Raw genomic sequence first — 16,713 nt, forward strand, 5'->3', positions numbered from 1 at the left:
TCAATAGTGGCCTTTAGCTCATTTGCATTGTTGGGTCTGGTGTCTTTCAGCTTCTTCTTGACAATACCCCACAAATTCTCAATGGGGTTCAGGTCAGGGGAATTGGCAGGCCAATCGAGGACAGTAATGCCATGGTCAGTACACCAGTTACTGGTGGTTTTGGCACTGTGGGCAGGTGCCAGATCATGCTGGAAAATGAAATCATCATCTCCATAGAGCTTTTCAGCAGAAGGAAGCATGTAGTGCTCTAAAATCTCTTGGTACACAGCTGCATTTACTCTGGCCTTGATGAGACACAGTGGACCAACACCAGCAGCTGACATGGCTCCCCAAACCATCGCTGACTGTGGGAACTTCACACTGGATTTCAAGCAACTTGGATTTTGCTCCTCACCAGCCTTTCTCCAGCCTTGACTTCCAAATGAAATACAAACTTGCTTTCGTCTGAAAAGAGGACTTTGGACCACTCTTCAACTGTCCAGTGCTTCTTTTCCATAGCCCAAGTCAGACACTTTTTCCATTGTCTTGAGTTCAGAAGTGGCTTGACCATGGGAATACGGCTATTGTAGTCCATTTCCCGGACACGTCTGTGAACAGTGGCTTTTGATACCTGGACTCCAGCTTCAGTCCACTGTCTTTGAAGCTCCCCCAAATTCTGGAAGCGGGTCTTCTTCACAATGCTGTTAAGCCTGCGGTCATTTCTCTTGATTGTGCAGCGTTTCCTGCCACATTTCTCCCTTCCAACAGACTTTTTGTGAATGTGCTTTGAAACTGCACTCTGTGAACAGCCTGCTCTTTGAGAAATTTCTTTTTGTGTCTTACCCTCCTAATGGATGGTGTCAATGATGGTCCTCTGGACAGCAGTCAGATCAGCAGTCTTCCCCATACTTGTGATTTAGTTTACTGAACCAAGCTGAGTGTTTTTCAAGGCTCAGGAAACACTTGCAGGTGTTTCGAGTTATTTAGATGATTCAAGTGATTAGTTAAATAGCCTACTAGTATACTTTTTCATGATATTCTAATATTTTGAGATAGGATTTTTGAGTTTTCTTAAGCTGTAAGCCATAATCAGCAATATTAAAATAATAAAAGGCTTGAAATATCTCAGTTGATTTGTAATGAATCCAGAATGTATGACATTTTTGTTTTTTCAATTGCATTTCAGAAAATAAAGAACTTTATCACAATATTCTAATTTTCTGAGACAGTCCTGTATGTGCCGCCTCAAACTAATGCTAAGCTAGCTATGGAGAAGCTACATGCTAGCATTAGCCTACACCTAGCGGCCCAGCCAGACAGCATCGTTATAGTGGCGGGGACTTTAATCACTCCAACCTGAAGTCTGTGCTGCCGAAATTCCACAAATATGTGAACTTCCCCACAAGTGAGAAAAATACACTGGATCAGGTCTACTGCAACATCCCACAGGCCTACAAAGCCAGACTACTGCCTCATCTGGGTCTCTCTGACCATATGTCTCTGGCCCTGACCCCAGCATACAAGCCACTCATCTGCAGACAGAAACCAACCTCAAATCACAGTCAAAGGCCCAATTCCAATTCTATTTTTCATCCCTACCCCTAGCCCAAGCCCTTAAACCCTCCCCCTCGCCCTACCCCTTGAAACGGAGTGTCAAGGGGTAGGGCCTGAAATTCCCCCCTAAGAAATGGGACAGCCCTTTGAGATCATCATACGTCATCAGTAGTCGCCCGTTACATAGTAAACTGATGCTGGTACTGTATACGAAAGAACTTATGATGCCGTCTCCAGCTGCACTAATCTCCCTTTCCTGGATAATTGGATTGTTTTTCTGACACCTCCTGCTTAAAACCCAAAAAGTCAGAAGGACCGTGAGGCTCCGCTTTCACGGTCTGTACCTACTCCAGTATGTGTCACGCTGTGCCTCCTCGCCCCTGAAAAGTTGTATTCAGTGTGTTCAGCTTCGCCTTCATGTGCACCATGAAGTTCAGCTTTTGCAGCACAGGAAAGGTGAGCCCTTTGCTGTTCATGAACGTTTTCACCTCTCCAATTCATGCAGCAAAGCGTTTCAGCACCTCTCCTCTGGGCAGCTACCGGACTCTGTTATCCAGCAGGAGATCAGAGTAAGTGCTCTCCACCTCATCCAGTAACGAATGGAACTGACGGTGATTTAAACCTTTTGTCATTATTTTACTGATAATCTGAATGACAACGTTCATGACTTCTGTGAATTCTGGAGGAAAAGTTTGGGCACACAATGCCTCTTGGTGCAGGATGCAGTGAAACGTCAGCAGTTTTCTATCCAGGGACTTCTGCAGCAAGGCCACCAAGCCTCATTGTGGTCCAGTCATACTGGGTGTACCATCAGTAGACACTGACACTGGGTGGGTTGTATTTATTTCTTTGGCTCCCAAACAATCAAGCACAGCCTCACAGATGTCATCACCCCATGTCTGGCATTTTAGTGGCGTCAGCTCAACCATTTCTTCCTGTGGTGCAGCAGAGTTCACGTATCGGCAGAACAGTGCTACTTGTTCAATGTCACTTTTGTGTTTGGACTCATCACAGGCGATGCTGGAGTGGAATTAATGTATTTGATTTGCTGTCTTGTGATATTTTCTGCCATTTTTAGTCTTCACAGAGAGAGGTATCGCTCTGAGTTTTTGCACAATTTCACTTTTGTTTCTAAAGTCCACAAATAGGTGTTCTGAAATCTTAATGAATGACTCTTTCAGATATTCTCTGTTTGTAAAAGGCTTTCCATCACTGGCCACAAAACAAACATATGTAGTTGAATTTGCAGAATTCATCCACTTCTTGAATTGATTTTTCCGCAGGTCAGCCCTCTGCATCAGTTCCGAAACAGCTTTTGTTCTCTCTTCTCCCTCCGGATATTTTTCAGCAAGGTCTGTGTGTTTATTTTGCAAATGTCATCTGACATTTGATTGTCAGCCAGTCTCTCTCCACAAATTAGGCATACCGGTAGGCCTCTCTCATCAGACATAAATGCAGATGAATATGTCCAGGCAAATTCTGTTTTCTTCAGATATTTTTATTTTCTTACATGTCTCCATACTTGACCAACCTGGGGTTGAAAGTCTTGATAAATGTACAATGTTTTAGCGGGCATAACGGCTTCCGTGAGTGTGACCCATATTTTGAGCCACGAAAAATAACAAAATGTAATTTTATTTTAATATTTCAAGATCATATTTTAAGATCAAGATCATTAATTCCATCAAGCTACTTGTCTGACACATTAAGTCAATGCTAATTAACCCTTCTGTTATGTTACGGTTCAAAGGGTGGTCGTCGAGAAACATTAATCAAAAATCTTTTTTCAAAATGATGCTTCTTCTGTTTGTCTTACGTATAACAAACATACAAAAGAAAAATTGTTCATCTCACATGTTCATTGGCCTGCCAGTACCCGTGAGCTGCTTCAGAAGTTCCACGACCCATCAAGACTCTATGGGACTCTTTCTTTAGCTCAACAACATCCTTTACTTCTGGTTTCCACGGCCAACACCGGAGACTGTATATCCACAGCTCTGAGCAGTTGCTTCAAGAATGGAGGCGGAGAACATTGGAGAAATGCTTGCGTAACGCCATCGTAGGAGCAGCAGAGCAGGTAGGATGGTCTGGCGCATGCGCGTTTTTCAAAAAGTGAGTAACAGATGTTTGGCTTCGACTTTTTCGAGAAAATCGTCCATTATACCTTTAATGTTACCAGCTTCCCGCGGGATTTGGGATAAGCTCTCCAGGAGGTGGGAGTTGTTTCCCAGCACATCCTCACATAGCCATACATCATTAATATAATGGATGGAGCTTTCGTGACGTCACCCATTGCGTTCCCAAAGGCCGTTATGCAGACTTTCGCGAATTTAGCAGGACGTCTCCATATTGAGACATTTGAAACCGGATGTAAATGTGATTGGTGCCGCCCGTCACGTGACCACATCACGGGGACAGGGGAGGCGCTATGATAGGGCGATTTATGCAAAACTTTAACTCGTAATATAAAATCAACAGATGATTGATCTGAAAATCAGAGTCTGGTGAAGCCAGCACGGCTGTAGAAACGAGTGATACAGACCAAAATATGTTCTGAAACCGGGCGCTTTATTTGTTTATTTTCACTCTGAAAATTGACATTTTTGAATGGGTTCCAATGAGCCCGGAGCTCTTTTTGAAACCAGCATCATCGCCCCATGCTGGAATTTCCCTGAAATTACAGCTTTTTTGCACTTCCCCATTATCTTCATGTTTTATGAGCGGAGGTTGCTGCTTGGTTTGAGCCCACTAAGTCTGTCTGGTTTCCTCCTCTGACAGCAGATCCAATTCACCACAAGTAGATCGTTCAAACAACAGCTCTGCCCCTCTCTTCATGCGAGTGTCCAAGACACATGGCTGGAGGTCAGATGATACGACAACAGTGTCGATCATCTGTCTCTGGTCTAGGATGTCCTGATGCCAAGTACCAAAGAAATCATCTGGTCAATTTTTATGTAAGAGAGAGCAGTGCATCATTATTTATGAAGCGAATGCAACATCAATGTGCAAATTTGAGTGAAACTCCAAAATAGTACATTTCAGAATCCTTGAATGATTTCGTGATTTTATTTTATTAGTTACATCCGATATATGGCCAAAACAAACACCGATTACAGACAAATAAAAGGGAAAAGAATTTTGTCCTGGTGCCAAGTAGTACCAACGAAATGATCATGTCCACCTTTGTGTAAGAATTTTGCTTTTATTTTTCTTTTAACCAAATTAATATTTTTAGTTTTAGTAAATCTGCACCAAAGTATCACTGCAGACCTGACAACAAACAGAATGTATCTACATGTAGCTTAAACTAGAATACATAAGTTACTGTGACAGTTCCAGTAGTGTTTGGGGATGCCACTCCTTCTCATCAGTTTTCTTTTGGGTGTGTTTTGCAGTGTTGAAATAAAGTTGTGGTGGTTCCACTGTAACCTATGTTTCTGCAAACGTCTCATCTGTTAGTTTATTCAGCAGCTACTATTTAACTGGTGTGGGTGTTGTTTTCCACAGAACTACGCGTTGCACAAAAAACATGCCCGTGTTATCTTCTTTTATGATTTTATTTTCCACATCTCTTATTACATTTATAACTTCCCTGTAATTACTTGTAAGAAGTTCATAAAAGCTAACCTGTCAAGTAGCCTTTTATGTTTATGATAATCATTAAAGTGTGTGTGTGTGTGTGTGTGTGTGTGTGTGTGTGTGTGTGTGTGTGTGTGTGTGTGGGCGGTCGACCCTGGGTATAGGCAATTGAGGTGGCCACCAAGTTTGCTGTATAAGGGGAGGGGCACCTCATTGAAGTCCCAACTGTTATTGTGACAGGTGGAAAGTCAATATCCTGCGCCCCCCCTGGTGGACATGCATTCAAATGTGTGGGACACGAGGTCCGGTGGTCTCGCCACCAGTCTACAAAGTCCTGGTTCAGTTCTCTGTACTCCCGATCATCATCATCTGAGATGAGACTGACGATCACAGAGTCATCAGAGGACTGCTGTAGATGACAGCTGCATGGAGTCCACAGTGTACAGGGTGAAGAAAAATGTAGAAAGACTGCTCCCTGTGGGGCTCCCGTGCTGCAGACCACCATGTTAGATTCACAATCTCGTGCCCTCAAACTGTGGGGCAAACTTGTCTGTGAGGTAGTCCATACTGTGTTTGTTTACAGTGTTCGGCTTTTAGGGTCCTCGAGTAATCCTCCTTGCATGTTCATTTGATTTGAGATGGCATGCAAAGGCAAAGTACAATCATGGATTACATTTATTACTAAAATTTGCCAGACTCAATCATGGAACAACACAGGAAAATTGCATGGATTAGTTTATCCACGTTTGCACGACTGATGTAGTGCAAGTATGTGAGGGCCAGTGTCAGTTACAGGAGCAGCATGCAGGCAGGTAAAAGTGTAGAATACAATTGGTTGTGAGTCAGAGATTCAAATCATCATGAAAACAGGACTCACTGTCTGTTTTTCAATTCAGCTTTACTACAGTCATTTCAAGGCACTTTTACGGAGAAAACGCAACAGTTCCTCATGAGCACATGAGCAACAGAGGCTGCCATTTGATATTCCTGTCAGTTGAGGAGCTATCAGCACCATATGGACATTAAGGTTTATGGCTGAACTAAATAATTAGTGATCACTTTGGTCACATTTTCTGAACATTTTTACAGTTGATTCAGTGGCAGGGTGCTCAGCAGCAGCAAAGCAGTATTGGTGCAATGAAATGTCAGTCAGCTGGAGGAGCCGCCCTGCAGTGTATATAAAGGCCTGTCTGGGTTCAGGGATGTGAGGCCCTGAAGCAACATCATCTCTTCTCAAGATCTGACCAACTTCAGCAAAGATGCAGAACGTAAGTTTTACTGTTTCCAAGTTCAGATTCAAGTCATGCTTTAAAAATGGAGTTGGCAGCTGATGTTAGCAGAGTCTATATCGGGCTGATGAAAGTAGTGAACTGGTTCAATTCAATTCAATTCAAAAAACTTTATTTGTCCCCAAGGGGCAATTCAAAGGGCATGCAGAGCAGTCAGTAAAACAATGGCTTAATAAAATATGTACAAAATTTAAAATTAAAATTAAGTTTAAAGTGAGAAATGAACTGTGCTTTGACAAATGCAGAATGTTGTTGATAGCACTGGCTTAGGAAACTGGTAGCACTTATTTTCTGTCCTAAATGGATCTCTGCTTGTATTAACACACAATAATCTTTTCTCTAAACCTGCTGTTGTCACTCTGTACCTCCACAGGGAGTGATTGTGAAGAACTTTCCCTTCAAGCTCGGACAGACCATGACGGTTGTTGGAATCCCTGAACTTGATTGTCCAAAGTAAGCTTGAATGCAAACCCTGACAAAAAAAATGATGATGAATCCGAGTTTGACAGAAATGTGCACAAAGTGTCACGTGGAGTTCGGGTTTTACAAGCATTGTGTCCGGTCATGTGTTCATATTGAGGAGTACTGGTGTAAAATTACAGGTAAACTCAATTTAATTTTTGATGTTTATCTTGACCCTGATCCTCCTCTTTGGCTCACCCAGCACTCGTGTCAATATGTGGATAAATAAATGGATATAACCTTAAATATCTGTGGCATTTTAATAACAATAATTCAACGACACATGACTTTTTAGAAGGAAATAAAGACAAAAAGTAACAATTGTTTGGGTATGTTCTGACAAAATAGATAAGTAAAAGCATTAGAAATTTCTGTTCAACAGAACCTTACATCTTTTCTGTAACAAAAAAAAAAAAAAAGAAAACCTCTGTGTGTGGGTGAAAATGTTGAACTGAGCAGTACTGTGAGCTGATGAGGTTTCGAAAAAAGACAAAAAGCAGTTTTTGAGGTTTTCTGAATGATTTCATGTGTTTGGTTTCACCCTCATTTTAAAGAAAGAACTTAAAGCGATACTTCAACATTTTGGCAAATTGGCCCATCTCGGGCAATTCGGTAGTCATTTAGAACAGCATACTTACTTTTTTTGTGAGGGCGAGCTGTTGTTTATTCAGCGGTGAGTCTGAGGAGAGCTTCACGGCGGACATAATGGAAGTGGATGGTACAGTAGCTTCCCTCGTCAAACTCATCAATCCAACACAATCCAACACAATCCAACAACCCCAAAACACACTTTGGTGGACACGTTATAATCCCCACATTCACTACGCTGTGAAATATTAATGCAAAATTACGAGATTGAGCGTTTTTTTGCGAAGATTGCTAAGACGGAACTACTTACTAAACATGGCATCTGGGCATAGTGATCTCAAAAGAAAAAGTAGTTCCCAATATTTGCTTCAATGTCGTAATGCCACAATATTATTTGTTGGTGTTTCACAGCGTAGTGAATGTGCAGATTATAACGTGTCCACCAAAGTGTGTTTTGGGGTTGTTGGATTGTGTATTTGATGAGTTTGACGAGGGAAGCAACTGTACCGTCCACTTCCATTATGTCCGCCGTGAAGCTCTCCTCAGACTCACCGCTGAATAAACAACAGCTCGCCCTCACAAAAAAAGTAAGTATGCTGTTCTAAATGACTACCGAATTGCCCGAGATGGGCCAATTTGCCAAAATGTTGAAGTATCGCTTTAAACTTAAAGAATTTTGACAAAATTGACTGACGTGTTTTCTTTTACATTGTAGATTTGAAATCAACTTTGGCTCTGATGAGTTCACCATTGCACTCCACTTTAACCCTCGTTTCAACGCTGATGGAGACCACAACACAGTTGTCTGTAATTCTTTCCAGGACTTCAAATGGGGTGAGGAGGTAAAAGTGGGAAGCTTCCCTTTCCGCCAGGGACAGGAGTTCACGGTGAGACATTTGAAACTGTTTTTTTTTTTTAATAGTATTTGTGGTAACACTTTACTTGAAGCCCCCCTGTATAACACATTATAAGTACATTTATAAAGCATTATAATGCCATTATAACACGTGTAGCTATAGTTATAAACATTCATAGATGATCACAATGCCAGGATCTAACCCTAACCATAACCCTAACCCTATCCTATAGTGCTGTATAGTGCGCTATAAAGCATTGTGATCATGTATGAGTGTTTATAACTACTTATAATGTGTTATACAGGGGGGCTTCAAGTAAAGTGTTACCGTATTTGTTGTTGAGCTGTTGAATTGACACATCTCTTTCTTAGCAGGAGTGTATACTCATCTCATGTTCCTTCTCACTCCTTCTTCCTGTTTAGGTCATCATTGATTTCACTCCAACGAAGTTTGTCATTACTTTATCAGATGGCTCTACAATCAACTTCCCCAATCGCATTGGTGCAAAGGAATACTCAGTCATAAACGTACGAGGGAAAGTTTCCCTCATCAGTTTGCAGATTAAGTAGATCTCCATTCTCCCATGTGCATGAGGTGTCACCTCAAATGCTCATCATATATTAATCTGCGAGATGAGATTTTAGTGAGATTAGAGCAGATGCAATCAGCCACACTTAGAATGTCATTCTGACAACTGATTTGCTTTTCTGTGCTTTTGACAATTATTTTCAACCTTTAGCGTCTTTGTTGACATGAACCTGTTTTGCTTTATAGAACTTCATAAAATGTGCCAAAGCTTTATTCACGGTGCCTTGAAGTGTTTGACAGTTTGCTTTCCAAGACATTCCATATTTGTAATTGGCTATAATGCTTACATGGAACAATGCCTATTAAAATATGTAATGATTAAAAAAAAGTTTTCTTTGGCTTCTTTTCAATTACCAGCAACTGTAAGTGAACCTTCATCCATCAGATCGGTCTGAGGTCCCGTCTCATTGTTTGATTTCTTTAGGATCATGCTCCACCGACGTGACTTGTGTTCCCGATACAAGTAAACTTTCAGATATTTTATCAACACTAAATCTGAGTTTAGAGTTTGCTGCTTTGAGTTTTGATTAAACTCATGATTAAAGTTAAAGTTTCCAGTGATGGGGACTTTGCAGTAATAGCTGAAGGAAAAGTCTCATTTTAAGCTTAAAGTGTTAGAATTAGGCTGTTTTTGTTGTTGTTTGTGTTCATTTTGTGGCGTTGGGTCAAATTCAATTCAAAGAACAGGATGGATCAACAAGCGAAGGTGGAGAAGAGAATTTGGGAGGACAGGTTCCCAGGCTGTGATCCAGTGAGACAAAGGCTGACTGGATCACGGCAGATGACCTTTTCTTTCTTCTTCGAGAGTATTCATTAACAGGAGCATGTGTGTTGTGTGTGTTTTATGTGTGTTATTGAGAGAAATAATGGATTTCCTGAAGCTACCTGTCAGTATCTATTTGATCTCTTTGGAGGAGATTTGTTTATCTTGATGGCTGCAGTTGAATCCTTCTGTCTGTCTTCATCTACATCTTTTTTTTCTTTTCTTCATCTCTGCTTTCTAAACATTTCCAGGAGTGAAAGTAGCCCTGGAAGAAGTATTCAAGCACAAGCATCATTAGATTCAACAGACTGTTGTTAAAACACAACTGAAACAGCAGAACAATAATTTTCTCATGATATTTATATGATCTACTCCTCAGCTGCATTTATTAATTTTGTCAGTAATTTTGATTTCATTAAAACTGTCTTCATAAGGTATAATTTGAAGCCCAGTTTCCAGACAATAATAAAGCATGAAAAAATTCAACAACAGGGTTAATCATCATATCTTAAATAATAAGACTGCACCTCATGTAAGGACAATTAATTTTAAACGAGACAAATGCAAACCTTGGAAGTTTCTCCCAGCACTGAAATGGAGTCTTAAGAACTCACCACTGATATCTTCTTCATGCTTCATTGGTATTGAAGATGTGATGCTCCTCTCGCTCTCTCAGAGGTGGTCTTTCCTCATTATCGAGGGCAGTTCAGTGATGTGGGACAGTCATCAGAAAACCCTGCTAACTTGTGGTTTTCAGCATGTAACAGCTGGCACGTGTTCATCTTGTCTTTCTCCCATTTACCAGTCATCAATCTTCAGTGCTTAGGGTTACCTAAGCAAGATGGCGGAGATGCCGAATCCTGCCTACAGCACCTTTATGTAACATAATTCATTTTTGTGGAACCTGTTGACAAAATAAATTTAATTAAAGTCAATGTTTCATTTTTTTTTTTTGAGTGTACGAAATAACACATTTTCATGATCCTTGACTGATTTTGTGATTTTATTTTATAGTTATGTCCAGTATATGGCCAAAACAAACACAGATTGCAGAGAAATAAAAAAAAGAAAAGAATTTGGTCCTGGTGCCAAATACCAACTAATTGATCTTGTCTACCTTTGTTGAAGGATTTTGCTTTTATTTTTCTTTTAGCCAAATTAATATTTGGAATTTTAGTAAAAATAAATCTGCACAAAAATATCACTGCAGACCTGACAACAAACAGAATGTATCTACATGTAGCTTAAACTGACAATACATAAGTTACTGTGACAGTTCCAGAGGTTTGGGCATGCCACTTCTCATCAGTTTTCTTTTGGGTATGTTTTGCAGTGTTGAAATAAAGTTGTAGTGTTTCCACAGTAACTTGTGTTTCTTCAAACATCACATCTTTTAATTTATCCAGCAGCTACTATTTAACTGATGTGGGTGTTATTTTCCACAGAACTACGCCTTGCACGCCATCTCTTACTGCATTTATAACTTCCCTGTAATTCCCTGTAAGAAGCTCATAAAGGCTAACCCATCAAGTCACCTTTCATGTGTGTATTGATTATTAACCCTCCTATTGTGTTCTTTTGTGACAAGCAGCAGTGATGTTCCCGAGTCACTTTTCCACAGAACTACAGCTTGCACAAAAACATGTCGATGTTATATTATTTTTTAATTTTATTTTCCACATCTCTTATTACATTTATAACTTCCCTGTAATTCCCTACAAGAAGTTCATAAAGCTAATCCATCAAATCATGTTGATGTGCATTGAGGCGTGTGTGTGTGGTGTGTGTGTGTGTGTGTGTGTGTGTGTGTGTGTGTGTGTGTGTGTGGTGTGTGTGTGGTGGGGGTGCTGTATAAGGGGAGGGGCATCTAATTGATGTCCCAAGTGTAAGTGTGACAGCCAGGTGGACAGTCATTATCCTGCACCCCCTGGTGGGCGCATGGAAGCATGCATTCAAATGTGTGGGACACGAGGTTCTGTGGTACCGCCACCAGTCTACAAAGTCCTGGTTCAGTTCTCTGTACTCCCGATCATCATCATCTGAGATGAGACTGACGATCACAGAGTCATCAGAGGACTGCTGTAGATGACAGCTGCAAGGAGTCCACAGTGTACAGGGTGAAGAAAAATGGAGAAAGACTGCTCCCTGTGGGGCTCCCGTGCTGCAGACCACCATGTTAGACTCGCAATCCTATGCCCCCAAACTGTGGGGCAAACTTGTCTGTGAGGTAGTCCATACTGTGTTTGTTTACAGTGTTCGGCTTTCAGGGTCCTCGAGTAATCCTCCTCGCATGTTCATATGATTTGAGATGGCATGCAAAGGCAAAGTACAATCATATGGATTACAATTATTACTAAAATTTGCCAGACTCAATCATGGAACAACACAGGAAAAATGCATGGATCAGTTTATCCACATTTGCACGAGTGATGTAGTGCAAGTATGTGAGGGCCAGTGTCAGTTACAGGAGCAGCATGCAGGCAGGTAAAAGTGTAGAATACAATTGATTGTGAGTCAGAGATTCAGATCATCACGAAAACGTGATTCACTGCCTGTTTTTCAATTCAGCTTTACTACAGTCATTTCAAGGCACTTTTACAGAGAAAACGCAACAGTTCCTCATGAGCACATCAGCAACAGAAGCTGCCATTTGATCTCCCTGTTAGTTGAGAAGCAAAAAAGCACCACATGGACATTAAGGTTTGTGGCTGAACTAAATAATTAGTGATCACTTTGGTCACACTTTCTGAACATTTTTACACTTGATTCAATGGGAGGGTGCTCAGCAGCAGCAAAGCAGTATTGGTGCAATGAAATGTCAGTCAGCTGGAGGAGCCGCCCTGCAGTGTATATAAAGGCCTGTCTGGGTGCAGGGAGGTGAGGCCCTGAAGCAACATCATCTCTTCTCAAGATCTGACCAACTTCAGCAAAGATGCAGAAAGTAAGTTTTACTGTTTCAGATTCAAGTCACGCTTTAAAAATGGAGTTGGCAGCTGATGTTAGCAGAGTCTATATATTGGTCGATGAAAGTGGTGAACTGGTTGAACTGTCTTTGACAAATGCAGAATGTTGTTGATAGCGCTGGTAGGTGGGGCTTATTTTCTGTCCAAAATGGATCTGGTACACTCTGCTTAAACACAATAATCTTTTTTTTCTAAACCTGCTGTTGTCACTGTCCTCCACAGGGAGTGACTGTAAAGAACTTGCCCTTCAAAGTGGGACACACCATGACAGTTGTTGGAATCCCTGATCTTGATTCTTCAAGGTAATCTTGGAAGCAAACCCTGACGAAAAAGACCTCTATTGAGCAATTTTGATATTCACACTGTAGATTTTTCCAAGTCTCTAGAATGCCAAAAAATAGAATGTCTACTTCTCAACAGAAGCAGGAAATCACTCTTGGCCGCTGGACTTAATCTTGCCAGTGATAATACTATTGGCTATTTGCGTCAGGTGTGGAAAAATGATCTCAATCTCCAAATGGATGAAACAACCGAGGCAGAAATTTGGGAATAAATGAGAGAGATTTCTATATGCAATACAACCAGAGAGACCTAGTTTAGGATGTTGCACCACTTTCAGATAACCCCCCAGGTGAGACATGGGATGAATCCAAGTTTGACAGAAATGTGCTCCAAGTGAAACCTGCGGGGCTCCATAGCATTGTGTCTGGTCATGTGTTCATTTTGAGAAGTATACTCACATAAAATTACAGATAAACTCAATGTAATTTTTGATATTTATCTTCACCCTGATCCTCCTCTTTGGCTCACCCAGCCCTCATGTCAATATGTGGATGCATGAATGGATATAACATTAGATATCTGTGGCATTTTAATCACAATAATTCAATGACAGTTGAGTTTTTAGAAGACAATAAAGACAAAAAACAGCAGTTGTTTAAAGCCAGATTAAAATGTTTTCACACACACGCACGCACGGACGCACACATACACACACACAAGCACCTTTAACTGATGCCATTACAGAGAATCCACATTTTAAGTAGTCACACTCCAGCTACAACTCTGGTTTCAAGAAGGGGTGTGGGACCCCTGAGAGGGACTCCAGAGATCACAATGAAGGTCAGCAGAAAAAACATCGTCTACCAATAAAAGTATTAAGAATTTCTGTACAACACAGTCTTTGGCTGTTTCTATAAAAATATAAATCTATAGAGATTTATTTTCTGTGTCTGGGTGAAAACGTTTCCATTCTTTCTACAGCTCCATCAAGAAATTCTGATTTCTTGGTTCCATTTTTACTTGATTTTATTGTTCGATTTTTTTTTTTTTTTTTTTTTTTTGGACATTCAGCCGTTAAAAATCCATTTTCAACTGACCATTCAATAAACAGGATGTAAAAGTCAATCTGGAAATATAGCTCTCTGTTTCTCCTTTAATTTTGTTGCATCCAGAAGTGCAAAAAAAAAAGGGACTTTTTTCTTCATTTCATAAATTTGCACAACGATGACAACAACTTTCTACAACATTTCTGAGACATTTTTCAGAAGAGAAACTATGTGGCTTTTGTATTAAAATTACAATGCTGACAGTACAGATATTTCTTTTCTTACTCACAAAAGAAAACTTTGCCAATTTCATTCACTGCAAAGCAGGGACAGTTTTTGCTTTGGGCGATGTGGGCAGACGCCCAGGGTGCAATCACTGAAGGGGCTCACCGTGCTCCATATCGGCACTCCCTGCACCATGCACTGTCAGCTGGATAGTCAGGTGGTTCTGCCTCCTTGTGGGCTCAAGGACAGAACAGTACATTTGATTATAGTACAGAATTTTTTTTCTTCTTTATTCTTTACTCCTTGCTCTGGTTTCCCTGCAGCACAGAGGCCAAACTTGACTTTATGTTCATTATTAAAATCCACAGAAGCACCGTGAACTGACTAGTACTGTGAGCTGATGAGGTTGGACAAAAGAAAAAAGCAGCTTTTGAGGTTTTCTGAATGATTTCATGTGTTTGGTTTCACCCTCATCCTAAAGAAAGTTGACAAAATTGACTGATATATGTTTTCTTTACTCTGTAGATTTGACATCAACATTGGCACTGATGAGTTCACCACCATTGGACTCCACATTTCTGTTCGTTTCGATTCTGTTGGAGACCACAACACAGTGGTCTGCAATACTTTCCAGCACCACCAATGGGGTCAGGAGGTGAGAGAGAGAAGCTTCCCTTTCTGCCAGGGACAGGAGTTCAAGGTGAGACATTTTTATTAATAGTATTTGTTGTTAAGCTGTTTTATTGAGATATCTGTTACTTCACAGGAGTGTATACTCATGTCATGTTCCTTCTCACTTCATCTTCCTGTTTAGGTCATCGTTGATTTCACTCCGACTCAGTTTGTGGTGACTTTATCAGATGGCTCTACAATCAACTTCCCCAATCGCTTTTGTGCAAAGGAATACTCAGTGATGGACTTAGAAGGGAAAGTTCGCTTCACCAGTTTGCAGATTAAGTAGATCTCCATTCTCCCATGTGCATGAGGTGTCACCTCAAATGCTCATCATGTATTAACCTGCGAGATGAGATTTTAGTGAGATTAGAGCAGATGCAAGCAGCCACACTTAGAATGTCATTCTGACAACTGATTTGCTTTTCTGTGCTTTTGACAATTATTTTCAACATTTAGCGTCTTTGTTGACGTGAATCTGTTTTGCTTTATAGAACTTCATAAAATGTGCCAAAGCTTTCTTCACTGTGCCTTGAAGTGTTCACAGTTTGCTTTCCAAGACATTCCACATTTGTAATTGGCTATAATGCTTACATGGAACAATGCCTATTAAAATATTTGATGATTAAAAAAAAAGTTTTCTTTGGCTTCCTTTCAATTACCCAGCAGCTATAAGTGAACCTTCATCCATCAGATCGGTCTGAGGTCGGGTCTCATTGTTTGATTTCTTTAGGATCATGCTCCACCAACGTGACTTGTGTTCCCAATACAAGTAAACTTTCAGATATTTTATCAACACTAAATCTGAGTTTAGAGTTTGCTGCTTTGAGTTTTGATTAAACTCATGATTAAAGTTAAAGTTTCCATTGATGGGGACTTTGCAGTAATAGCTGAAGGAAAAGTCTCATTTTAAGCTTAAAGTGTTAGAATTAGGCTGTTTTTGTTGTTGTTTGTGTTCATTTTCAGGAGTCAAGATGGCGCCGCTGTGTCTGGCAGTCCGCTTTCTCCTCTGTGTCCTGCTGTCTTATGGATTTGTAGTCGTGTCATCGGCCGTTACATATGACCGAGCTACGCTTCTAGAACTGCGTTTTCCGTTTATTCATCCTGTTAACGGGAAATTCTACAACCCTCCGCCACCACTGCTGTCATCAATTCCTGCCTTCCTCAGTCGCCCTGCCTGTCGGCGTCCAGGCAGTAAGCGCCGCAGAAGACGTGGTCGGAGAGGAGGGCTACATGTCAAGCTTCGATCCTACCTGAACCTGCCTTGGACTAGTGAGCTGATTGGACCTGCCTGCGCCGTCCCCAGTAGAGCTCGGGAATGTTACCGCTGGCTTCTTCCTGTTGGCCCGGACTCCGCCATCTCTACCCCAAATTGGTGTTGGTGGGAGAAATCCTCGCGCGGGCCGTGTCCTGGAAAACCTCCGCCGATTACTCGTATGACAGCGCTGCCTGCCGCCTCGTCCTCGCTCCGCATGGGGTTTTGCAACGCCAGATCGATCAACAAGAAAACGTTTGTCTTCAATGATATCATCTCCTCCCGCAATCTGGATTTCTTCTTCCTCGAGGAAACGTGGCTGCCACCAGGTGATGTCAGTCTGTTCTCGGGGCTCCTCCCTCCGGCTACCTGTTCCTAAACTCCCCGAGACAAACGGGAAGGGCTGGAGGGATAGCCACCGTATACAAGCAGTCCTTGAACTGCCGCCAACTGTCCACCAGGGGGTACTCCAGCTTTGAGCTCCAAATGTTTGTATTGACTCTGCCCTGTCCCATTCTGTGTGCTGTCATTTATCGGCCACCTAAACTGAAAAAGGATTTCCTGAGTGAGTTTTCCGAGTTTCTAGCAGAGTTTATGCCAAAGTTTGATAA

General features: G+C 41.3%; 2 protein-coding genes across 2 annotated transcripts; both read left to right on the plus strand.

Annotated features, from left to right (window-relative positions):
• Nucleotides 1–3,086: 3,086 nt before the first annotated feature.
• LOC115386679 (beta-galactoside-binding lectin-like) lies at nt 3,087–9,214 on the plus strand. The gene is made up of 4 exons (XM_030089095.1): nt 3,087–3,095; nt 6,775–6,854; nt 8,167–8,338; nt 8,731–9,214. Exons 1-4 carry the CDS (start codon nt 3,087–3,089, stop codon nt 8,875–8,877), a joined length of 408 nt encoding a protein of 135 aa, XP_029944955.1. The 3' UTR covers nt 8,878–9,214.
• Nucleotides 9,215–12,770: 3,556 nt separating this feature from the next.
• LOC115386862 (beta-galactoside-binding lectin-like) lies at nt 12,771–15,367 on the plus strand. Its single transcript, XM_030089310.1, has 4 exons — nt 12,771–12,779; nt 12,845–12,924; nt 14,701–14,875; nt 14,990–15,367. Exons 1-4 carry the CDS (start codon nt 12,771–12,773, stop codon nt 15,134–15,136), a joined length of 411 nt encoding a protein of 136 aa, XP_029945170.1. The 3' UTR covers nt 15,137–15,367.
• The last annotated feature ends 1,346 nt before the right edge of the window (nt 15,368–16,713 follow it).

Source organism: Salarias fasciatus, chromosome 4, assembly GCF_902148845.1.
Source record: "Salarias fasciatus chromosome 4, fSalaFa1.1, whole genome shotgun sequence".
Taxonomy (NCBI): Eukaryota; Metazoa; Chordata; class Actinopteri; order Blenniiformes; family Blenniidae; genus Salarias; species Salarias fasciatus.

Excerpts from the sequence above, each read along its gene's own strand:
- LOC115386679 (XM_030089095.1), top strand. Across the intron at positions 6,855-8,166 it reads CCTGAACTTGATTGTCCAAA|ATTTGAAATCAACTTTGGCT; the intron begins GTAAGCTTGAAT and ends TTTACATTGTAG. Across the intron at positions 8,339-8,730 it reads GCCAGGGACAGGAGTTCACG|GTCATCATTGATTTCACTCC; the intron begins GTGAGACATTTG and ends CTTCCTGTTTAG.
- LOC115386862 (XM_030089310.1), top strand. Across the intron at positions 12,925-14,700 it reads CCTGATCTTGATTCTTCAAG|ATTTGACATCAACATTGGCA; the intron begins GTAATCTTGGAA and ends TTTACTCTGTAG. Across the intron at positions 14,876-14,989 it reads GCCAGGGACAGGAGTTCAAG|GTCATCGTTGATTTCACTCC; the intron begins GTGAGACATTTT and ends CTTCCTGTTTAG.